The sequence below is a fragment of the Heliangelus exortis genome, chromosome 2, assembly GCF_036169615.1.
Source record: "Heliangelus exortis chromosome 2, bHelExo1.hap1, whole genome shotgun sequence".
NCBI classification, from domain to species: Eukaryota; Metazoa; Chordata; class Aves; order Apodiformes; family Trochilidae; genus Heliangelus; species Heliangelus exortis.
Window position 1 is genome coordinate 143,137,601 of NC_092423.1, and position 24,819 is coordinate 143,162,419.

A 24,819-nucleotide genomic window follows, 5' to 3' on the forward strand; every position below is an offset into this window, starting at 1 on the left:
CAGTATGAGATGAATTTAAATCAGGAGCAAGCACAAGTAAATAATTTAGCAGAAATATGAGCATAATCTATATGGTACTTTATGTGAGTTATAGGACGATACATGTCTGGTCTGGCTGAGAGGTAAACAGATCATAATGATCTCTTCCAAGAAGAGTTAACCCATAAAATTTGTGATAAAGTTTGAACTTGAGGTGAGTTTGCAACCACATTCACCACATTTGTACTTCTGATCCACCACAAAAAAAGTTTTCCCATGTTTCAGGATCACCAACTACAGCAACGAAAGAGATCTTTGACACATAGTTTGCATACATGCATTCAGGGACCTACAAATTACCACAGGATAAATGAGGGTAGCTTTCCATTAATATTGATTGAGAAAATGAATGCATAGGAAGGGCTACAAAGTTTTGAGGAAGTTTGATAAAAACAGCTGTCAGTGTTTCTGGTCCTCTGCAGAGCAGAAGTAAAACTTGAGAAGGAAATTCTGAGCAAAGTTTCAACCCAGCAGCACATAGAAAAATATCCACCCAAAAGTAGCATGAGAACATCTGCCTAGGATGTAGCCAAATCTCTGCTTCCCATCAGGACTACACCTAATAATTTTCTAGTTTAGTCTACAAAATAAAACAAAACAAAAAGCCAAACATTGCAAAACCACGTTAAGTTATTTTCTTAGATTTTCTTGTTGGGAAACTACACTTTATCATGCCAAAAGCTAGGGTCTCCACAACAGCTATGACTTGACTTGAGCATCTTTGTCTCCCAGCTGGAGGGCTGGGAGAGATAATACAGCTTCATGTGCTGTCAGCAAGACCTTGCTATGCAGTGGTCTTTCCCAGCATGTAGCACAGATCATGATGCAGCTGGCAACTTAGAAGTGTTAATGCTTGTTCAGGACATGAGGGCTAAGACACTTAAAAGCTCATGGTTCAAACACATGCAAAAGGTGTGTGTGTGTGACTGAAATAGCTGTATAGGCTGCTCCAATAGACAACTGGGCCAGTTGACACTGGCTGAGAACCTGGCCCATCATGACCTCCTCAGCATGAGACCAGCTTAAAAAATTAAAAAGGGAAATAGACTGGGTACATAAAAGCTGCTTAACAGCTAATTCTTAGCCTTGTACCTTCTCCTTGGCATGTTGGGGTTGCCTTCTTCAAGCCAATGTCTGACCAAGGGGCATCTTAAGGCAAACCTGTCTCATTTGAATTTAATGGGACAAACATTTTGGCAAAGACAGAGCTCATGACATGTAAGGTTTCCAAGAGCTCCAGCATCACACATGACACAGTCAGGAGTACACAGCTATGACACTGGATACACTTTGTTACTGTCCCACAACTTGAATTTTCCACGTAAGTTACCACCTTGGTAACATCTACCATGCTACCATTTCATCAAAAAAAATGGATTTAGGAATGACCAGTACTGGCCAATGCCCACCTAGTTTATAGTAAAAATTTAGATTTGTTATTTGTGTTCAGGATGTCATTACTAAACAAGGTAATTCAATATTCAAATTGACACATGTAGACATCTGTCAAGGAACTGCTTTATAAGCACTCAAGTTATCAGGGATAAAACACAAAAGCACAGCCCCAAAGTCTATCATGAACTGGCACAACATAAAGGACCTCCCAAGGCTTCAGTACCTTAGAAACTGAGTGTCAGGATTTAAGTTCAAATGCCAACTACTGTGTTTGCTGGAAGTGCTTTTTAATTAAACTGCAGATCGAGAGACTTTTTTCCAGAAAGAGGGTAAGTTTGAAAGCATGGCCTGTTTCCCTGGCAACTCACCCAGCTGGGAAAGAAGGAGCTCCATCCTGCTGACCAGGTGCATCCACGTGGCAGACTGCAAAGTGCTGGGTGATTTCCTGCATATCCTCAAAGTTGAAAAGAGGATTGAAGCAAGTTTTATCTTTAGAAGAAAAAAAACAGAAAAGGAATAATTATGCTGTAATAGTAAGTTTGTAGCTATAATAAAATCCTTTATTAACTTGTCGTGCAAGTCAATAAAAAGTTGGTTCAATCAGGTGAGTTATGTTATAGCCTGGGTAAAGAGGCAGTCATTAATTTCAAAGGGGAAAGAACAGTAAAGCCCTGCTGCAAAGCAACCTGTGCTGGCTTGCTTTAATTCCCTGAAGCTCCTTGCTTGTGGCCAGCTAAGATTTATCCTTCCAGAGGTATTTGCTTGGTATACCAAAATCTCTAAAAGCTATTGTTTATGAACATTTAAAATATTAATAATACAGTGAGGAGTTTTCATGCCAGGCTTGGGCTTAGATTAAATTATATATTCACTTCTCCAGCTGTTTTTCTTTGGATTGTGTCAAAACAGGTGGAGGAAAGAAAGTATCCAAGGATGAGATTGTGACTTGTGCTTTTGCTCCAATATTTCCAAATACATATGACATGAGCAGGCAGCTCAATACAAATGTATCCTTCAAGGACACTCAGTGTTGTAGGTTTCCAACTTTGAACTGATTTGATTTCTGATTTTATAGCAGTATTATAATGTGGGGAGAGGGAAAGCATAATTTGGTCCTAGAGTAGAAAGGATGAATTCTGTAGTACCATCTTTGAGATGGCTCAATATTCCGTGTTTCTGAATGTCCTCACACTAACACATACAAAGCAAAATCATTCAAGAATAGAAAACAATTTTAGCTAAAATCAGCTTCAAGAGAATGCAAGTTTGGGAAAAGGTTCCTCCTTTTTCAAAAAGAGAAAAGGTTTATTCATCATAAAGATAGACTTTGTAATTATAGAAAGAAAAGTAGTATTCAAAGGTGGGATCCAGACTAAGCTCTGTTCTAACTCACTGAAAATCCAAAATAAAGTTAGGATACTTCCTTGAATAACAGGTAAGACAACAGATTTTTCTTATGAGTAATATCTGCCCCTCAGCAATAGCCAGGCTTTAAAGCTCTGCAGGTGTTTTTAAAATGTAAATATTAATAATTGATTAAGACACAGCAAACTATGTGAAGCAAACAGGACTACTGAAAAGAACGAATTAGAGCAGATCTGATTATTAGGTCATTATATTCCTGGATATGGCAGATAAGATAAAAGGCATTTATCAAAGCTCTTTCCTTAGCACTGGGTCAGGACACCATGTCAGCGCTCATTTCATCATCCTGATTTGACATTTAATTCACAGAAACCCACAGCAGCATAAGAGTGGTTATCAGACAAGACAAAGCACCAGCGATGTTGTTTTCAGTCCTGCTGGCAATACATCCCCAGCCAGCCCCTACAGATATTTTTACAGCATTTAAACACAGTCACTAGGAGCTACCAGAGACCTATTGCTCCTTTAGGTGAAATATCCCAAGTATTCATTTTGCGAATAAAAAAAATCTGAAAATAAAACTTGCCATAAGTGAGGAATTAGGCACCATCTAACAGGTTGCAAGGCACATAAACAAGCAAGGACCTGGGGACCATCAGCTCTTCCACACCTTTGGTTACAGCAGCAGTGTTAAGGAACCTGTGCTATTAAATAAAAAGTCCACCTACGGTTCAGCCCGATGTCATGGTAGGTGAGGATCGCCGGGCGGTTCCCTCGGGGAGTCCCACACATGGTGACATGGACTGAGCCATGCACAGTCTCCACATCTTGCTCCTGGCAAAGGGCAGAAGGAATCAGTCAGGGGCTTGTCCAAGCACTCCACTCAACACCTGGTGTAGCAGAGCTCGGGGTCACCATGAGCACAGGTCCTGCCCCAGCCCTGGCTCTGCCCACAGCCCCAGGGGTCTTCACCATTCCCTCTTCTCCCCATTTTCCTCCCCAGTGAGGGCTCTCTGCTAATATCTCAAGATCTAACAAGACACAGAGACAACAGTCAAATAGTTTTTAACCTCATGAAAAGGCAGCAGAAGGAGAAAAAAAAAAAAATATACAGAATATAAAATATTTGTTTTCTAGAAAAAAGGACTTGAATTCAGCAAATAACTACTATACCTCAAAGGAAGCAATATTAAGTAGACTTTATTCACTACAAAGACTGTGAGGCCTTGTGAATGTAGTAGCCCTCCCTAATAAACAGGACAGCCACACATTAACTTTATAGCTTCTGGTCTAAACTGCCTGAAGTTTGCTATAGAGAAGCTTATTCCCAGCATTGTTGGGGTGATTATAAGACAAAAAACCTTAAGTATACTGCCATTTCTTCAGCAGGGATTTTTCCTGTTTAGTAACCTTAAAGTTAAGGACACCCATATTACCAAAGCAAAGACCCACTGGGTACCATCTTTCATTTATGGGATGTCTATGTAAGTCAGGTATGACTTGGATCATGCAAACACCCACAACATTCAGATGACTATAAATAATTTGTTGGGTTTTTTCACCAATGTGTATAATGGGAATTACAGAACAACAGTTATTTATGACACTTATTTACGGTATCATTTCATTCCCATAGCGGCCAAAGCAGTGAACAGTCAGCAGCCAGTCTTAGAATTTCCCCAGGACACTTTATTTACTGCACAGGACAGAGATGCCCATGTCACCCAGTACAGGGTGCTCTCTGCTGCTGTTGGGCTTTAACTTGCTCTGTGCAGTGGTCCCCATGGGTGAAGCCCAGATTAAATTCAAATCTATTTAAAATTCCACTGTTGAAATCAAGAGCCTCTCTGAAAAACTTCCCTGAGCAAAACCCAAACTCTCTTCAGAGATCTGAGGAAGAATTTTACTTGAATCTCATCTCCTTAATTTGATAAATGGAATACTCCACATATTTTATTGAATGTAAGGATGCTAGGCAACACCATTCTCCATATCACCTATTTACCCTGCAATTAAACATTAACATCAGTTTTAAGTTACAATTACAGCAATGAATCAAGACCTGCCCTCCCCTGCACACTGAACTATACTTTGTTGAAACACAATTTTTCAGCTTTTATGTCTTCCTAGAGATTAACTCCTCTGCATACTCACTGCATTACTTAGCAGGTAAATTGTATCCTCCATTTCCAGCACCATCTTTAGGCAATACAGGGTGATGAATAATCCAGCAAGTCAGAGAGAGAATAGTAGCTGGTTTCTACTTTGTCCACATAGGAAACTGGATTATATAGACAAGCTGCTGCTCTGCATAGGCTTGTGACTCCCACAATGCCCAGCAAGAAAAAACAAAACAGACTAATTCACGAGGACGTCATTCCTAAATAGGATTTAAGTCAGGAAGTCAGGTTTGACCAGGAGAATGTACTTAGTACAGCTCAGACATCAGAGATGAACCAAGTCACACAGTGTACAAGGTGCTCAGGTTCAAACCTAGGACTTAGTAGAAGTCTTTCCTGTGGCTGCTTCTATGAGATTTTGTTAAGTTTAGCTTCAGCTCTGGTGTTGAAAACTCAAATGCTATAATTCCTCAAACCTCTCCCAAGTTAAATCAAAAGCAAGTTTTTTCTAAAAGCCAGGATGAAAGTTTCCAGTGAAAACACAGAAGACTTTGAAAAATCAGTGTAACTCAGAATGATTCTGCCCAACAAAATGGGAATTTTAGATGTCTGAAATCTAGTATTTTCCAAGTGGATAAAAAACATTTACTCTAAAGACTACATGAGTCATACTATTGTTAATCTACGTTTCATTTTTGGACGAAAATAGGGTATTTTAAATAAATGCACTATACAATACCCCAGAAGAGATTTGCAATAGCAATAAATGGCAATTATTAATATTAATAATTAATAACAGCAATTAATATTTTCTACATCCTACGTTCCTTCTGTATGTAGATATTTTTCAATACAAAGCATAAAAATCAGTAGTTTGGCAACCTTAGGACCAAGAATGAGAGTAAGCCATATTGTGTAATATACCTCCTTCTGAGTGTGGAATATAGAAATTATTTCCTCCTCAGTTAGAGGAGGCATTTTTCAGCATTAGATTTTTAGTGCCAGACCATACCAGTAACTGCACTGAAAACCTAGAATGTGTTTTCTTAGGAGGGACCATGTTTTAAGATTTGGGATCTTCCCCTGTCATGCATTCAAGAAAAAAGTCTGTCCATGTTAAATAATGCCAGACCCATGAACCTGGATATCCCACAGAGTTCCACAGCTAATTCTTCTGGAACTAGAAGTCTGAGCCTAGCTCAAACTTAATGTCAACTAAAAATAGTTCCAGATGACAGGAGACCATACTCCTAATTAGTGGCATAAATCACAGTCAGATTAAAAATTGGTTTAATTCCTCAGTAGCTTCACTGTATGACTCCTCTAATTAAAGATGATTTTGCTGTTTTCTGTTAGTGAAAAATCTTAACAGCAAATACCCAAAACTTCCTTCCAAAAGCCAATCAATTCAAACCTGTTTCTTCAGTGATACCAAACCAACAACTTCCCATCCCTATTGATCCTATTAAAGATCAAGAGATTTGTCCATGTGATGTAGGGATGGATGTTTTCAAAATGCAGAGCACTGAAAACAGATGGCATCACATCCCAATCAACGTCAACATTATAGTAAGAGGCTCTTCACCAACTGATTTGTATTAAAACACTATCTTGGAAAAAAAAAAAAAAAAAAGATCCAAGGTACAGTAATCCGATAGAAGGATAAAGACAAACACACCATCTGTTCACATCTCTCACTTTAACAGAGGTGCTGTCTTGTCTTAGTGCCCTAAAACCACACATAGAAACACTGTCAATACATGCAATTTTAGACAGGGTACATTAGTTTGAAGGAGCTGATCCATTCTTAAGCAGATCTTTTTTAGGGGGGGTGTCAAGTGACATTTTTTGACATTTTGTCATGAGGTTAGAAGGATGAGGGGATTTCTAATCCAGTAACACAGGACATCATTATTATTCCTTCACCCCTCAACCTTGGCTAAGGAAAATATGAATTGAGGAACATGTTTATGAACAGGCTTTCTGAAGTATTGGGCACATGAAGAAAAATGATTTAGATACCTAAAAAGGAAAAGCACACAAAACTGCATATTTTGCTAAAAATGCTGTATTTGATGTTTTAAGTAAAATCCATCAAGATTATTTTAAAGCTTTCAAATATACTTAATCCTCAGTTACGATCCCATCCCTTTATTTTAATTTATAATATTATGCCTATTAAATACATTTCTGTCTCTTGCCTCAGAACTGAAGGGAAAGCTTCAGAGTTTTCAAAGAGGATTTAAATAGCTTTTGAATTGCTAGGAGACAGTATTTTTTAAAGTTCATAACTGCTTATGATATTTTTCAATTATTTTTTTAGTATCTTGAAGATCAAAAATATGTGAGATTTAATGAGATATTGCAATGTTGGATTTCAAAAACTCCTTATTTAGCCTTTTTCCCTTAGGTTTTCCTACTCTAAAATAGTTATTTCAATTCATCTTACATTCTTCAAAAAATCCAATAGCTATCATCCCAGGGTTTTTTTTGGCTTTTGGTTTTTTTTTTTTTTTTTTTTTTTTTTGTTTTTTTTTTTTTTGTCAAAACCTCTATTTTAACTTAGCGGTATTAAGAAAATGAGAAAAACGTTCCCTAATTCAAGTTGTGAGTTGGGTACACATCAAATCCTGTGTTCATTTTTGGACCCCTCACTACAAGAAGGACATCAAGGTGCTGGAGGGTGTCCAGAGATGGGCAACCAAGCTCGTGAAGGTTCTAGAGAACCTTCTACTTCTAGATGTTAGGAGGCTGAGGGAACCAGGGCTTTTTTAATGGAATGAAAGGAGTCTGAGGGGAGACCTTATTGCCATCTTCAACTACCTAAAAGGAAGGTGTAACGAGGTGGGACTTGGCCTCTTCTCCCTAGATACAAGGGACAGAACAAGAGGAAATGGCCTCAAGTTGTGCCAGAGGAGATATTAGATTAGATATTACAAAAAATGTCTTCACCAAAAGCATGGTCAGGCACAGGTTGCTAAGGGAGGTGGTGGAGTCACCATCCCTGAAGATACTCAGAAGACATGTACTTGTGGTAATTAGGGACATGGCTTAATGGTGGATTTGGCAGTTTACTGGGTTAACAGTTGGACCTGATGATTTTAAAGATATTTTTCAACCTAAATTATTCTATGATCTAAAAGGATGAGGAAATCTCTGCAACAAGCTGTAAAGTTGCAAACTGCATCCCCTGATGCCAGGGGGAATCCCACCCTCTCACACCTGATATGGGTATCACCTGCAAAGCAGCTCCTTCCCTCTCTTCTGCAGGCAGCAGGAGGGAAAGCAGCAGTGGTCCTTGCATGCCCATAGATACAGATGCCATGAGCTTGGATTAGAATCACAGAATCTTTTGGGTTGGAGAAGACCATTGTGATCATCAAGTCCAACTGGTAATTAGAATTGCAAGGGACAAACTCATCTCTGCCAGCTACAGCTGCCCCACAGCTGGGAAGTTTTGCTTAGGTATTGAGAAAGCAGTCTCCTGATGAACTGCTCACTTCTGAAACACAAAGCATAGAGAACTGTACACAGTGATGAGGAGCCAGGTCTCCATCACCTCTAAAGCTACCAAGCTAGAGAATAGGCAAATACATCAAACTGGAAATACAATTAAAATGTGTTTGGCATTAAGTCAACATCAAGAAGCACAGGGCACACTGCCCTGCACAGGTTTATCACTGATTGTGCTGAAACAGGTTTGGTTAACACTCTCCTACCAGGGAGGCTGGGAACCTTCACTTAATTTTTCAAGTAGGTGCCACAGGCATGCAGATTTATAGTGCTGACTAGGGGTAGTTCAGAGCTGTCAATTTTTCCATCTCTTGTCTTGGCCATCAGCTGGTGACTCTATGAAAACTTTTTTCCAGGGAATAGCCACATAGATGTCTTGCAACATATGCTTTCAGAAGGGTAATATTGGACTATACAGTGGTTCACTTCAAAAATGGAGAAACACGTTTAACTCCAGACTGTCTAAACCAGCATGTGAAATAAGAGTTTCTTCTTCCAAACCCGAATAACTAGATATAACTTCTTCTTGGAACCAACACTCCTCACAGGCACTACTTTTTCACTAGTGGCACAAAGCTAACTGAGCACTGCATAACTTTTCCCCAGAAGGGTAGAGCAAGTTTCAAGGGATATGGTGGACACCACATCCACGCAGAGCCACTAAATAAGGAGCTCCATTCTACCAACCACTGCTCCCCTTCTTCCCTGGCCAGGTTCATCATCCTCTCATGTGTAGCCCAAGGAACAGCTTCAGTGATCTGTGACCCCTGGGGTGACAAATAACCTTCCCTAATGGACTTCAAGGCTGTCTTCACAGCTACAAAGCACCTTTTCCATAAACCAAAAGAAAAACAAAGACACATAGATAGGATACTCATGGTTTTAAGGACCAAAGCTGAGCCTCCTTTGCAGTAGCAGCTCTTAACATAAAGGATTGAGACTTTCATTCTGTGTTTTTCCTTTCTGACCTAGAACAACCAAAGATTAAACTAAAAGAAAAAAAAAAAAAAAAGACATTAAAAAAACAAGAGCTGGCAGAACAGGGCTAAATGACAAGAACCAGTACTCTGGATTAGCGACAGTTAATCCAAAACATGATAAAACCCAAAAAGGCTTAAGGTATTTGATCTCGCGAGTTAAAAACAATCTAAATATACACTTGGTTTACAAACCAAGCAAATTTATTCCAAGAATAGGAATTAAATATAGGTCACTTCTGGATTCTTAATCAAAATACTGCATTCAGTATTCCTGTTAGCAGACCTAATCTGGGATTCAGATTTACTTAGACCAAGTGATCAATCTGGAACCAAACAGAAAGCATCCCCACTGCTGTGCACAGTCCTGCAGGAAGCTGCATGGTGACAACTTTACCTGACATTTATCAAGACTCCAGGCAGTGCATTTCATCATTAGAAAAGATGAGGAGAAATATGGAGGATTAATGTAAACTACAGTTCTACTGTAGGAATAAGAACCATTGAAAGATGATAAAGATGTCTGAGAAAATTGTCTCCATTTCCAGGGAAAAGACTGATGAGTTTGTGCTGGATTTTTAACCAATGAGATAAAACCTGAATAAAAACACAGGTGCAAATAAAGAGCAATATGCCACAATGTAGAGATGGATTACTTCCTCCAAGGACCTCTGGCTACACATTCAAGAGAGTAGGAGAATTTAATAGCTTTCCTTATTCCTACACAATCTGCCTCTCTCCATACACCCTCGTGATTAAAAAAAAAAAGACACTTGGTGAGCCTTGTTTCCCAGCTCAGACTCCTTCCTGTCCTCAGTGATGGGGTTTCACTGCTCACTGGTTTTGTCAAGAAGTTACAAGTTGCCTGGTGCCCCTCCCAGTTCAACCCAGCTTGACTCCAACAGCCATGCATTTCCTTAGTTTCAGCATAAGAACTAGAGAGGACTAACTTCTGAGTCAGAAGCCCAAATGGTAATAAAATAACATATAAGAAAGCTACAAAGTCATCTCTCAAAGGCAGGACGAGTGGAAAAAGGGGAAAGCCACCATCTGACCTCTTGGTGGGCTTTATGAGCTCTTAAGTTCTGGCTGGTAAATACATGCATGGAAATTACTGCCACTCCCTCTACAGGCAGAATTGATTGCTTAGCACCTTCCATCACTTCACAGGCTTCAGGAATGTTTTGGAAACTTTCAATGGCATTAACGGGATACAAGAAGAACATTTCCTCTGAGGAAATGCATGCACATGGCTAACAAAAGCCAATCAATTGGGGAAAATATGTGTGTCAGTGGGGGAGGGGAATATTTTGCTTTCACTACCACTGCTGAAGAAACTCATTCTCTTAGCAAGAATAGAGCTGCTTGCAAGCTGGCCACCTCTTTTGGACAAAACTCTCTCAACTTCACCCTTAAAAGACCTCCTACAGTCCCCTTCACATTGCTTCATCATCAGAGGCCCATTCAGGCCCTTCTCCCACAGTCACAGTATTTTTGGTGAGCAGTCAGTAATTTCTGATCACATTTTGCTGTTTTCTCAAATGTCAATTCAGTTTTCCCATTTACCAAAAAGAAAGAAAAAAGTAGATAAGAAGAGCTTTACTTGCCTGAACATCGAAGTCTGGAAGGAGGCGAGTGATAGCCTGGGAAGAGATTTTAAAGCATTAGTGGAAGTAATCTTGGCAGCTACAGAAATGTGCACTGTGACAAGTGTTCTAGCCCACTGGATCAGCAGCAGAGAGCTCTGTCCTGTTCCTTTTATTCAATGAAAGCTCTTGCTGAACTTCAAAAATTCTCCCTGAGGGCTTTTATCCACTAATCTTCATGGAAAAAATGAAAACAGTAATTTATTAGATTAGAGACCAGCAAACCAGGGCACAAAAACTAGTAGATCAGCTACCATTAAGTCACTGGACCAGTCAGAGGAATAAAACACCCTCCATTGCTTATGGCACCCAACAGCCCACCTCAGTCCTGCCTGGGATGGAAAGTCAATGTTTGGGTGTACACTGAGCACTTGCAGCTCCAGTGAGGAGCCAACACTGAAATCTGGTTACAGGATGTGAAAGGTAGGAAGGGTTTTATCCTAGCCAAAGCCAGTCCTTGTTATGTTTGGGAGGTGACATGGATAGGTCTATGCCTACCTGTGACAAGCTACTGCTACTACTGACAATCTCCCACATCTGTCAAGGGTTGCTGCCAGCAAAGGAATAAGGTGACATCCTCCCCATCTCCTCCAGGCTAGAAGGCTCAGAACTTCAAAGGAAGAAGTGTCTTACAGTCACTTCCTTTTATTCAAAAATATTTTATTCAAAGACAAAGAAGGAAGTCACACTCATCTTTCCACTGAGGAGCTGAAAACAGAGGGAAGAGGTACAAACCAACACTTGTTATGCTGCAAAGTATGGCAGAGAAGCCAAAGCTTGAAAAAGTAGTGTAGAGATAAAGAACTTGAGATCATGGCAGAGAGGTCATGTAGTCCCTGCAGCCCAGGTAAATTAAGGATGAAAGGCATCAGAAGCAATCCAGCTGCTGTCTTGGGCAATACCATCTCACATGGCAGACCTCAAAGCACTGCAGTCCAACCCATAATTATGGCAGGAGACCCTAGAGCTGTGATCTTTAGGAAATTAGGCAATGTTTTGTATAGACAAACAGGTATCCAAAGAGCTGACCAAGCCTGTGGAAGTCATTTTACACAGCCTTAGTTTTAGACAATCTCCATTTTTTTTTTTTAGTCTTACTGTACTGTTGATCTCACAACCTTTTAGACACACACTGGGATTCTGCTGGGGTCTAGAGCTGAAAGGGATATGTAGATAGGGCATCTGTTTATACAGCTTATGAAATAAAGCTCCCTCACTGTCCAGGAACAAAGATGCAGCTGTAAAAGAGCCCTAGGAGCAACCAGCCAAGATGTGACTGTTAACCTTAGTTTGTGCTGAGCATCCTTCAGGAAAATCTTTGCCACTTTGTCAAAATACTTTAAATAACTTCCTTCTCTCTGTGTTAAGAACATTCACAAAGGAAATCAAATTCTCTGCTAATTTCTCCATGCAGACAGAAAGGTAACATGAAAAAATGATATAGCAAAAAGGTCTAAATGTCAAGATACCAGCTTTTCATCTGCATGTACAGAAATCTGGGAAGTTAAATCAGTGTTTTAAGATTTTTCTGAAATTTGAAGCAAAGGCATTTCAGTCCCCATAGGACTTCTGCTTAGTACCTGCTCCATTTTGCTACTACTGAAAAATTCTGACATTAAAAAAGGGATCTTAGTTCCTAAAAAGTTTAAGTGTTGCATTCAGTGGTATCCAGGCAAGCTCGGCTTTCATGCAGTGTCCTTGGCAAAGGATCTCTGTTTACAGTTGCTCTGCAACTTTCACTGCAGTCACAAGTGGAAATGATTTTCCAAAGTGTTTACACAAAAGAGGCAGGGAATAAAAAAAGGGAACAGATAAAGCAATGGTAAGTCCTATGGTAAAAAAAAAAAACAAAACAAACAAAACCACAAAACAAACAAGAACAGAGGAAAAAACCATGTTTACTGAGGTCTGTCATGAATTTTAATCATTTGTAACAAAAGAAAAATCTAACTTTGATTAAAGAAAGAATCTGATATGTTCATTTATTAATTATTTGCCATGAAGATGCTAAAGCACAGTATTGCTGCCACCAAACTGAGTCAGCCACTGAACTCGGCCTCAAGGCAGAATTTTGGAGAAAAATGGTGTAAAAACAAATAGGGAAAAAAATTACAACAGGATTAAGAAAAAAAAAACAAAAAACAAAACAAAACAACAACAAAAAAAAGGATGAATATGTTTCTATGATGCAGCCCCAGAGGAATGGCTGCAGCTTGTGCACACCCACCTGGCTGCAGACCTGGCAGCGGTTTGGCTGTAACTCGGAGCTTCCCAAGGCACAGTCACCTCTGGACTCTGATGTGCCCAGAGAAAAAGTAAAGGCTCACTCTGTGCCTGCTTGAAATGCTGATGGAGTGAAGTTTGTATCTACACTGAGAGTCCCTAGGTATAGATGGATCTGCATGGGATTGCCCAGCTGATACATAAAAATCAGTGAAGATACCCAGAGCTGTCACTATTCAGAATACAAAAAAATTCATCTCCAGAATAGGACTAGAGAAGTAAAACCAAAGACCAAAAATGAGCAAATTATTAAAGTTCAGTTGTCCATTATTAAAACAACCACCCTCTTAATCAATCACCAGTTCCTCTTGTTTTTTCTACACAATGTTAGAATTAATCTAAGAATACAATTGCAGTTCCAAAAGCAGCCCTGAAATAAAACATATAAGGCACTAGAAAACTTTAAAATCATTACCTCCTCCTTCTCCACCAGAGGTTTCACCTCTGCAAGGTGAGAATCCTGGAACTCTGTTGACATGGTCAATAGCCGATATCTGCAAAGATGAAAAAAAAAAAAGAATTGTTTTCAGTTTGCATCAAAGATTAAATACAGGAACAAATAAAGATCCTTTTCCACCCAGCCCCCCACCAATGACCCACTGTCTCAAGTTATAGTTTAAAAGACCTGTGCAAGAAGGGTAAGAAACTGCAGTGAAATGCCTCCCTGATTTATTTATGCAAACACTCCTGCACAACATGAAATTAAAGAAATGTTAAGGCTGCAACATCAAATAAAGGTTTGGCAGCTCCAAAACAGGGCATGCTGAAGGAAACAGGGCAGGGACCAGTATAGAGAGGGTCATGGAAACTGGCATTTCACAGGTGAAAGGAGACATAGCCAAAACTGCACAACTGCCTTCTGAAATCAGCCTGAATTCTTGCTTCTGATTTATTTTGTCTTTTTTTGAAGCAGGCTCCTACCACCCCCCAAGATTTTTACTGTAAGAAAACTGAACTGGAGACTCATTAGCACCAGTGTCAGACTGACATCCTCCATTCTTTTGGGACAGAAAAAACTTTATCTGAACAAATGGTTCCAAGTAGAACAGATACTCCTTTAATTGGACACCAACAAGCTGCAAGCAACAATGCTGTTTTCAAAACCACTGAAGTAAGAAGCAGGACTGCTGTAACCTCCTCCAGGAAAGGACCAGCACCAAGATACCCAGCCCTGGGGTGTGGGAAGCTTTACTGGGAACAGGGATACAGCCAAAGCTGTAGGCAGAGGCAGAGAGAGCAGGAGGGGGTGCAGGAGGTGCAGCAGCATCTTCTGCACTGGGACAGAGAGACATCTCAGTTTGGTGACCAGATCAGTTCAAAAAGGGGGAGTTTAAAGGACAGCAAGTTTTCATTCAGTCAGAGGTAAGGTGCCAGAAGCTGTTCCTTGGTAGCTCTAATCAGTGACCAGAAAGAGTTCTCAAAAGAAATACTAAACTCTCTTAACAGCAAGATGACAAATAAAAGAGTCAGTGTGTTTATTACCTATCCCCTAGACAGCTGGAAAAATGCCATGTTAGTTTTGGGCACCTCTGGACAAACTGGAAATTTATTAACTACACAACTATAAAACAAATCAGTTATTTACTTTCTAAGAAAAGTTAAGAACTGTCTCTAGTGAAGCATGAATGAATGTACTCCTAAAGCAAGAGAAAATGCTGAAACACATTTAGCAATTATTGACTAAGTATAACCGCAAACTTTTTAATTATTAACATTTTTCCTAAAGAGAAGCATAAAACTACAGAGCAAAATTTAAATCGATTCTTTAAACCGTGATTCCCCACCTCCTGACTTAAATTGGATTTAAGCAATCAAGAGCTTCAAAACCCACAGGACTATCCAGGAGCCAGCAGTTGCTGCAGCAGCATTTTTAGCCTGCCCCATGGGTTAACTCCATGCACTTTTTTCTGGGCAAAGATACTCTGGTGGGAAAGCTTGCAAGAAGTCTGGATGCTGCAAGAAGCTATGAAGTGGCACACACAGATTAAGAAAATTAATGCTGAAATAATGCAGGTGCTTATGCACGTGGAAACAGCTTTACCTTTTAAGAATCCTTGATAGCTATGCAGTTGGGTGGATTTTTGGCAAAATATTAGGCCAGGGACTTTAAACTTAGAGAAATGCTTTGTTTATACTATTATTAATTATTTATTAATCTTTAACCCCACCACTTGAGGCAAATTTATAATAATTTATAATAAATTTATAGTAATGCACCAGAGATACTTAAACAGTCAGAGGAGTCAAGACAGAGATAATTTCCCAGCAGTCATTCTGATTCACCCTTTTCCTCCCTGTTTTCCAGTAAGTTTTAGCCCTTCCAGATTTCAATCACAAAGAACAAGCAAAAAACAAATTTGTCAAAGTTTCAAGCAGCTGCAAGTGACATTTTAGAAATCATGTTACATATTTCTGTAATTACAGTCATCTCAGTAATCTGCTGTAATACACAGTGAGCAATTGTGCATGTCAGTGAGGGACAAGGAATGCTGCTCCAGTATGTGGAGCCTGAAAATCTTTACATTCAACTGCACCTAACTGAAATGGCTTTTTCTTGCAATTCAGCAAATTCTGTCAAAATAGAAATAATGCCTCAAAGTTGCATCTAATCCTTCAATAGGAACTACAAGTGCAAGAGATTTTTCCATGTTGTGCTGATAGAAGAAAGTAAGAAGCCAGCTCCCCTGCAGTTTTCCAGCAAGAAGCAACTCAGGGAACAAAGCCACAGGTAGTAGTTGTGGAATAAAGTTGTTTACATGGGGTAGTTTCAGATTTTCAGGGACTCAGAGCACTGACTACAAGTGACAAAAAAAACCTGTGCCAAAAAGAACAAGATGGATGCCTTTTGTAGCCTTTAAAAACATTCCTGTTTTCATAATAGTTCCAAGTTTTTGCTCTATATTTCCGAAAGAACCAGCACTAGGAAGTGCTGACCAGCAGGTTACACGACTGCCATAAAGTCTGCTGAACAAAAGCCAAATGTGTACCAAGTTCTCATTTTTGGAAGAATACCAGATCTTGGAGCCACACCATATTTTTCCGATCAGGCATTTCCAAGCCTTGGGTCTTCCTTTTCTGCACCAGCAACACCTGAAACATTCCTTCCCAGAAACATCCCTGTGAGAAAGCAGCACAACAATGCTATTTATTCATGAGAGCTGGCAAACAAAGCCCCACTATTTGATGGCACTGTAAAAAACATCTTATTTTCCAAAGAGAAAGATGCTGGGCAAGTGGTTTTGTACCACCCATGTTCAGCACAAGTTTTATAATCTCTAAATAGGTGCTTTGTGCTCCCCACCCCTTACATGACAGGGTAGTTCAAAGCTAATATAACTGCAGAACTCTCCTAAACAGATAACTGTACAAGCATTCCTTTATACACATTTCAAAGCACTTGCCTCACATAAGTCTTCAAAAGACAAAGTTCATTTATAACTGCAAGTAGCAGTGTAAAGTTGCCAACTTGGAGAAAAACAGCTTTTTTTCACCCCACTTGGCCAACTCAGTTTGCTAAGAGATCCCAAGTTCTCCTTTCTGTGACAAGCCCCCTCCACCCAGCAGTCAGAGGATTAAGTTTTAAAGCAATCATGCTTCTAAGAAAAAAAAAAAAGAAAAGGTTTTTGGTACCTCTGCAGATGGCAAATGCTTTAAAACTGATGATGTATCTGCCTTTGCCAGCTTAGTAGGAAAGGCATCAAACCAGGCTCTAGGGAGCAAGAGGGGCATGGGGAAGGGTGAAGCAATCTGTACCATACTATATTCACTGACTGAATTCAAAAAGGCTTTTCTGTACCCATTTCAGCACAAACCCACTGCTCCAGAACCATCAGAGCAAGTGTCAGAACCAAGGCTAACAGTTTAGGAATCATTTTACTGAGCCTGATTATTTCTCTCTTAAAGGTTCATAACACATCCCCTGAATCATTGCTGGAGGGACAGACATCACTGGTCCTTTATTTTGGCAGCAAGGGGTAGAGGATGAATGTGCAACGTGGCTTTGCACAATGGGGATCCCAACAAAGGAGTTTAAGGAGTGACATATAAGGCCATCCAACATCAACCAGCAATGTTGCAATCATAAATAACAAACATTAGGTAATACCAATCCTGACTGAATTCTTTCCAAACACAAAAGCAAGTTCAAGGATCTCCGTTTCAAACTTAACTTTGCTGAAGACACACATATGGCTGTCCAAGTTCCTGCCATCACTTGCATCACCAAGCATGATGATGATGGCCTCAGGTCCATACAGGGATTGGGGAACTGCTACCAGCAGTACAGGATTTATCTCTGCCCTCATCCCCAGCTGTTTTTTTATTTACATGCTATCACGGAAAACAAAGAACAGGAATAGATTCCTGCCTGAATGCTTCATAAAGAAGGCAATTTCTTCAAAACAGCTCATTTAAGCACCATCACAAGAGATTATTCTCCTTTTGAGTACTGATACACAGAAGAGTAACCTGACCAGAGCAGCTGGATGGCATTTCCTCCCTTGCTGGCTGAGCAAGAAGGAACAGCAATCACTTTACACATGGGATTTAATATACACAAGGGTCTAATTGTAAAGAGGGGAGTGAGAAAGCACTGATGGCCACAGCTCCCAGCACTGGTGATGCTTTCTTTGAAGAAGGGGGGGATGACTCAAGACTTGGGCTCCAGAACCACACATTAGAGGTGTTTCCAAGGCAGCTACATCACTCTGCACTTTATCCCCTGCAAACCACGTGTCTTCAGAGCTCAAGCTCGAAAGCAGGAAGGAAAGACAATGGCAGCAATTTGAGGCTTATGCACCTGCAGCAGCTCAAAGCAGTAAAGAAGCAGGTATGAGGAGAGGTTGGAGAAAGCCAAGATGTTTTTGGAGCTCTGCAGCTAAGATCTCCATCTGTTCCAGGTCAAAAAAATAACCAAGCAGCTCAGGCTTCTGACAGTAAAGAAAAAAAAAAAAAAAAAAAAGATTACATGACACTCAAACAGCATTTGAGTGCTGCAGAGAGTCAGAGAATCTTAGAATTGGAAGGGGCCTTTAAGGGTCATCCAGTCCCATCCCCCTGCAATAAGCAGGAACATCTTCAACCAGATCAGGTTGCTGAGAGCTGTGTCCAACCTGAACAGGTCAGTTAGACTTCTTAAAGTCATTAGCAGCAATTGCTGTAAACTAGTCTGACTGGCCCTAAAATAAAAAACTTAGTACTGTAAACAGGAGAGCAGCTTGAAAAAACTTGTCTCCACTAAGCAGAGACAACTGATACCAGTTAATAGCACCCATGCATGGTTATGGCCCACACTGCAAACTCTAAGTACAGTATACATTGCATATATTTTATAATAAACTCAACAAACCTAATCTATGTGTTTCTGATTAATATGAAAATGATTCATTTTTCAAACATCCCAAGTAGTTCATGCCTAAGCATCTGCCCACACCATGCCCTGTTTAAGCTACTCTTTGTTACAGCCACTGGTGTCACAAGGCCCTTTGTGTACCGAGTTATTGATTTCTCCGAGAAAGTTCCACACAATAAAACAAGAAAGAGGTCTTAACAGCAGTCCCTTCCTAAAAAAGCAAAACACAACAGATGACTTGTGACAGTAAAGTAGCATCTGACTAGACAGTTTAAGCAGCAAGTTTCAAAGCAGAAGACACTCAACTGCTTGGGACTCTCTGGGTTTCCTCAGACTCTGGGTATACCAGACATCAGTAAAGGCTCTAGTAGAAAGTAAGAAATACAGAAAAAAAAAAAAAAAAAAAAAGGAAAAAGTGGTTTGGTTTGTTTTTTCGTTGTTGTTTTTTTGTTTGTTTGGTTTGTTTTTTTTTTAATAGAAGGGTTTGGGTTAGGAGGAGCCTTAAAGATCATCTAGTTCCAACCCCTTGCATGGGCAGGGACACCTTCCACTGGACCAGGTTGCCAAAGCTCCATCCAACCTTGCCTTGAACACTTCCAGGGAGGGGGCATCCACAGCTTCCTTAGGCAACCTGTGCCAGTGTCTCACCAACCTCGTAGGAAAGAATTTAATCCTAATTTCTAACCTGTATCTCCTCTCATGCAGTTTAAAGCCATTACCTCTTGTCCTATTGCTGCACGCCCATATAAAAAGCTGCTCCCCAGCCATCTTGGAGGAGCATTGTGTATATTACAGTGACTTTCAAAACCAAACAACAAGAAGCTCTTAGAATTTTAGCAATTTTTAAGTTTAGATTTATGCTATGTGCTGATCAACCTGATAGGAAACCAAAAGGTATTAGTCAAGCATTTGAATCTGTGCCAACCAACAGCCAGGTGAAGCCACACAGAGAGGACAGAGGTAGCAGCTGCTCCTTCTCTGCTCCTACGAGCAACGTGCAGGTGCAGGTCTGCAGCATCTCCCATGGCAAAGCTTGCCCACATCTTCAGCACACCCCTGCAGTTAGAAAGCCAAGTCCTGCAGGCTGTCTCCAGGCCTTATTTCCTGGCTGGTTTTCCCTTGTGTGACTGGCACCTGTGCCATTCAGCTGCAATCAGTCTGGTATCAGGCACAGCCTTCAAACTGCCAGCTCCTCAGAGCAGGGACTGGCTGCTCTTCACACGCATGATACTCTCTGGCAGCTGCACATTGATAGTAGCACCAAAACAAAGGGAGCTGGAAGCAATCCTTCTATCTACCCTGCAGATGTTGAGCAAGAAAACTGTTGCAACGTGGCTTGCACAATCCTCTCTCTGTGGGATGCAATGAGGAATGTTCCTTGGAAAGCTCAGGGTTCTCCCATGCTTTATGGGAGTAGAAACTGGCTGTGGGAAGGGTTGTTGTGTTAGCCAAAGGAGATGCCTGCTGTCCCCCCAAGATAATGAGAAGCTATTTATTCCTAGCTGGCAGGAAAATTGAGAGCTTACAGTGTCTTAGGGTTTTTTTTCCTGTTGCAGTGATCCCCAATACTGCCTACCCTATGATATCACAGTTCCATGAGGGATAGATTACAAACCCTAAAAAAGTTCTCTGAAATTCAGGTTTCTTTAGCATATGGCACCTGCAACTGCTTTTGGTTATACCTCTTTGAAAAGTGGCTATCTCTGACAATGGGAAGTTTTTTGAGATTAGAAACAGGAGGGACTCCCAGGACTATGGCTACGAGGGGTGCTATCATCTCAACCTCCCTCCTCACACAGCCCGTGCTCCCCACTGATGTGTCTGCACACAGTTCTTGCAGGGTGGAGAGAGGGGAACTCAGGGCTTTTGTAAGCAATCCTACATCTGAGTGGCAGCCTAATTTCATTTGGAAACACACTGTGCCCATTTGCACTGCTGGCAGTACTGTCCCTTAGCTTTAAACAACTTCAGGCCGTGGGTGGCAGCACCACAGGGTGGAAATAGCAAAGAGCAATCAGCTGCCTTCCCAGGCTTTTCTTTGTTATCCCACCAGGACAACATGTCTCCTTCCACTGCTCCTGCACCCTCCCAGCATCCCCCCAACACCCTTCTCTGCATCCATCCCACTCCTCCAACTGACTGCAAACAAAAAGACCTTAAGCAAAGGTGATGCACTGGTACTTAACCTGACAACTGCCTTGCGCCCGTGTACTTGGCTGGGCTTTAGAGGCAGATTGAATAACAAATACTGAAAAGATGTATTAGGCATTTCTAGCATGGAAGAGATGGCTTCTGCCACAAAGCTTGCAGTCTAAACAGACAAGAAACAAGCATTGTTCCTGCAGCTCACCAGTGCCAGGCCACGCTCCCCACCCCCTCCTGTTCCCAATCTGCCTTGCTTTAATAGTTCATAGCTTCTGCCCAGCTGCAACAGCATCAAAAAGTGGGTGGTTCTGTGCAAGTTAGAGGCAAAAACATACTGAGGTTGTTTCAGAAAGGACAGGCTCACAGTATTCTCAGAGATGAGGAATGTGGTCTGGCTCTCTAGGTTGCACTCTTGCAAGTATACAGTGGTTTCTTTTCACATGTTTTAATGTCCATATTGATGTTGCAAAGAGGAGTACTTAAGTTACAAAACATCACAGCTAATGTTGGTGATGTCTGATAATTTATTAATTAGGTCATGTTATATTGGGTACAGCTTCTGAACACATATATGACTTGTTCTACTACCTATTAAAATTGCTTGCTCATTGCTGGCACAAGTTCTCTTCATAACCTCTGCCAGAATGTCTGGACTGAAGTTTTCCATGACAAGTGTCTGAGGATTTTTATTTGGTTTTGAGAAGTGCAATTTATGGATAATATTTTGTCCCTGTTTGCTCCCAGACTCCTTTTCCAGGGTGAACTTTAGCATTCTATACCTTAGTCTGGACTCAGACTTTGTACAAATCACCACTGTGTTAAGGATACATCTTTTATTCTCCCCCAAAATGTTCCATTGTAAAATTACCCAAATTTAAGCATTTGCACATGCTGAACTGCTCAGGACTGGATTTGGGTCCCAGTCTTCTATTGCTTGCAAGCCTCAGCACCTAAAGATACAACATGATCTTCACAAGGCCTGTGCACACTCCTGTCTGTATCACCACAGATGTGTTGGTGAGAAAGTGTCAGCACCATCCAGTGCCAGCATACTCCTTCTTTCTCAAAAATAAAGCCTTTCAGAATCCTTCAAAGTGAGCAAAAAGTAATTCTTCATTCACAGATGACTATTTTTCAAAACCTAACCCATCCATGCTCCATGTTAGCATCTGTTATTTCACACAGAGAGCTCAGTTATCACTTTCTGGGCTTTGTTTACAAGAAGGGTTGCAGTTAGGCATGCTGAAGCTTTTGTATAAAAATAGGATTTTATATACAACTTCATAAAATTCAGTATGTCTCACATGGGAAAAAATATGCAATGCTCCTAAACTGAATCATCTAAGAATAGTACTTTAAATTTGCCATAAAATAAAGGGCATCATAAAACTGCAATGCACTTACTTCATAGACTAATCACATAACCCAGTATGTTGCAACTTCATCCAAGGACACAACTGCATCTTAGAATTTAGCAGGCAGATGGTACATAAAATACAGACAAAATATATTTAGAGAACCCTAGAACTATAGCAGTAGGAAAGGTGACATCATTAGGTTGACAAGGTGCACATGAGCTTCCTGAAGGAAACAACCCTAAAACCCACAACAAGAGCAATCCTTCCTTCCTCTAACAGTGCATTTCCCATCTGGATGTCTGCTTACTGTGTTCACAGGTACAGGTTATTTTACAAGCTGCATTCTACTTTGCTGATTACTTCTTAATTATACCTTATGTCTACCAATAAGCAAACATGTATGTGTGTGTATACACACACATATATATATATATAAAATATATAATACACTCTTTTGCTTTGAACACCAGTGCCTCTACCTACAGACTTTGTCAGAGGCATTGCAAATTAAGCTCCAAATCACCTAGTTTCTGCTTCATAAAAAAAAATAAAAATAAAAAAAAAATCAGAATTTCTTAAAAAAAACTGAGTTGTTAAGAGTGGTGACATGGCAAGGACAGAAAACCCTCCCCACTCACAAAAAAAGGATGGTTAAAAGCACATAGGAAGATCTGGTTTATTGTCATATAGGCTTTCATGCTGCACTAGGTTCTAAGGTTTGCTCTTTCCATTAATTTTTACATCATCCATACAGTACTAGCAGACTGGCCTTACACATCCATGGCAGAAAACAAGCTAGCAGAGCTGTATTTCTGAAGCTATACTTAGTTCAAACAGGAAGCAGCCAGTTGAAGGCTTGGAAAGGTAGTGAACATCCAGTTTTAAAAACAGGGCTTGAAAAGGAAAATCTGCAGTGACCAGTTTCCAGCTCCCAAAAGAAGAAACCTGACTGACGGATGAAAAAGATATATTAAAATTGTGACAATTAACTGAAGGGAAGTAGTGCAAAACCCAAAAGAAACATAGGAAACGTGATCAGACACACACACACACAAAAAAAAAAAAAAAAAAAAAAGGCAGTAGAACTGACATACATCCTGCTTTGTGCAAACAGATAAAGCCGTGGAAAATTTCATCAGTATGGGCAGTGCAGCTGTGCATCAGCAAGCACATTACAGAGCACCTCTGCATGGAGAACACTCCATTTGACAACAAAGTGCTGGGCACCATCCAAAGACAACACTGTCACACCAGCCAGGAAACAAACCAGGTTTGATCCAGCAGCAGCCCTTAGCTAAAAGTAAAGCTGAATCCATTTCTCTCATCATCCAACATAGGAGCTTGCACATTCAAGTCTGGCACTTTGATAATTGTAGGCTTTGCTTTTTTCTCTTAACTGCACTCTCGTGCTGGATTAAATGGCAAATAATAGTACTGATTCTCATGGACACTCAACCATGTTATTATGTCATAAATCTTTCAAGATATATGATCACATATTCAAAAGAAGCTCTGAATGGTTCCTTACTGCTGCTCCAACTCCATAGCCAAAGGGAATTAACAACAGGGATTACCTCATGCTCACTGGCCCCACTGAACTCACCCAGGCTCTGGAAGTGACACAGAAAAAAAAAAAACCAAAAAACCATCATTTGACAGAAGCACCAAGTTCAATAGCCATTATATTCATAGTCATTGATTTGCAAGAGGCCTAACCCAGATTTTAGTCATCCATAGCAACACACACCACCAAACCTGAAAATGGGATTGCCTTAAAGGCAACCTTTTTTAAACAGCCTTTTAAATAGTTGCAGAATATTCCCAATTACTTTTCAGTACTAGCAAGTAATTTACTTGCAACTTTTGGGACAGAGATCTTGACGGTTAAAAAAGGGATTAACTACAAGGTAACAACCTTGACCTGTTGACAGATCTGCCGCCAGCAGTCCGGGAAAGTTCTTCACCACAAGGATGCAGGGACAGCACCACTCTGGGTTAGGGAAACTTATAAATCTACACCTAAAAGCTGAAGCTAAAGGGCAGTCAACATACAATGCAATTTATTTAATGGCACAGTGGCAGGACAAAGTGAGTACCCTCTGTCTGAGATTTCTAGGCACTGTTACACTGCAAGGGAGTTAGACATAAACAGACAGCCAATTGGATGTGAGATTTCCTCTAGAGAACCAGCATTTCATCTGTATTAATATCGAGCAGTTGCATCTCTTGGGTTTCAGAAGGTTTTCCTTTCAAGAGGTCAAACCAGAGCCAACAAGAGAAAGTCACCCCTGCTGTGAGCTGCTGGGACTGAACTGCTTCAGGCCTTTGGTTTCCCAGGCTGTGCTCTCCCTGGACAGCAAAAAGGCTTCTGCTGCCCCAAGCTTCCAGCTTTATATGTCATGTAAATATTGCTGATCCCCCACAATTAGAACCTGCGTTATTTTTTGGAGTTTCACAGTTTCTAGCTGGCTTCATTCTGAAGAGCTTCAAGCCAGTTTCACCCCTTCTGTATCTTTTCTTTAACTCTTTGTCCATTTGAGACAATAATGCAGGAAGCATCTCATTACATATATGCTCCACATTTGTGCAACACATTCTCAGGCTCTAATAAGGCTAAGTGAAAAAAAA

The 24,819-nt window shown here is 40.5% G+C and overlaps 1 protein-coding gene across 3 annotated transcripts in view; it reads right to left on the reverse strand.

Annotated features, from left to right (window-relative positions):
• The window catches only part of NDRG1 (N-myc downstream regulated 1), a 40,699-nt gene that overhangs the window by 13,225 nt on the left and 2,655 nt on the right, over positions 1-24,819 (reverse strand). The window contains exons 1-5 of one of the 3 annotated variants that reach the window (XM_071738426.1): positions 23,766-23,801; positions 13,754-13,832; positions 11,017-11,052; positions 3,528-3,633; positions 1,803-1,923 (exon numbers count right to left, since the gene is read on the reverse strand). In XM_071738426.1, coding sequence (XP_071594527.1) covers positions 1,803-1,923; positions 3,528-3,633; positions 11,017-11,052; positions 13,754-13,832; positions 23,766-23,770 — 347 coding nt within the window. In that variant the 5' untranslated portion in view covers positions 23,771-23,801. Of the gene's footprint in view, positions 1-1,802; positions 1,924-3,527; positions 3,634-4,953; positions 5,108-11,016; positions 11,053-13,753; positions 13,833-23,765; positions 23,802-24,819 lie in introns of those variants that run through there. The other 2 variants (XM_071738427.1, XM_071738428.1) reach the window with 2 other exon arrangements.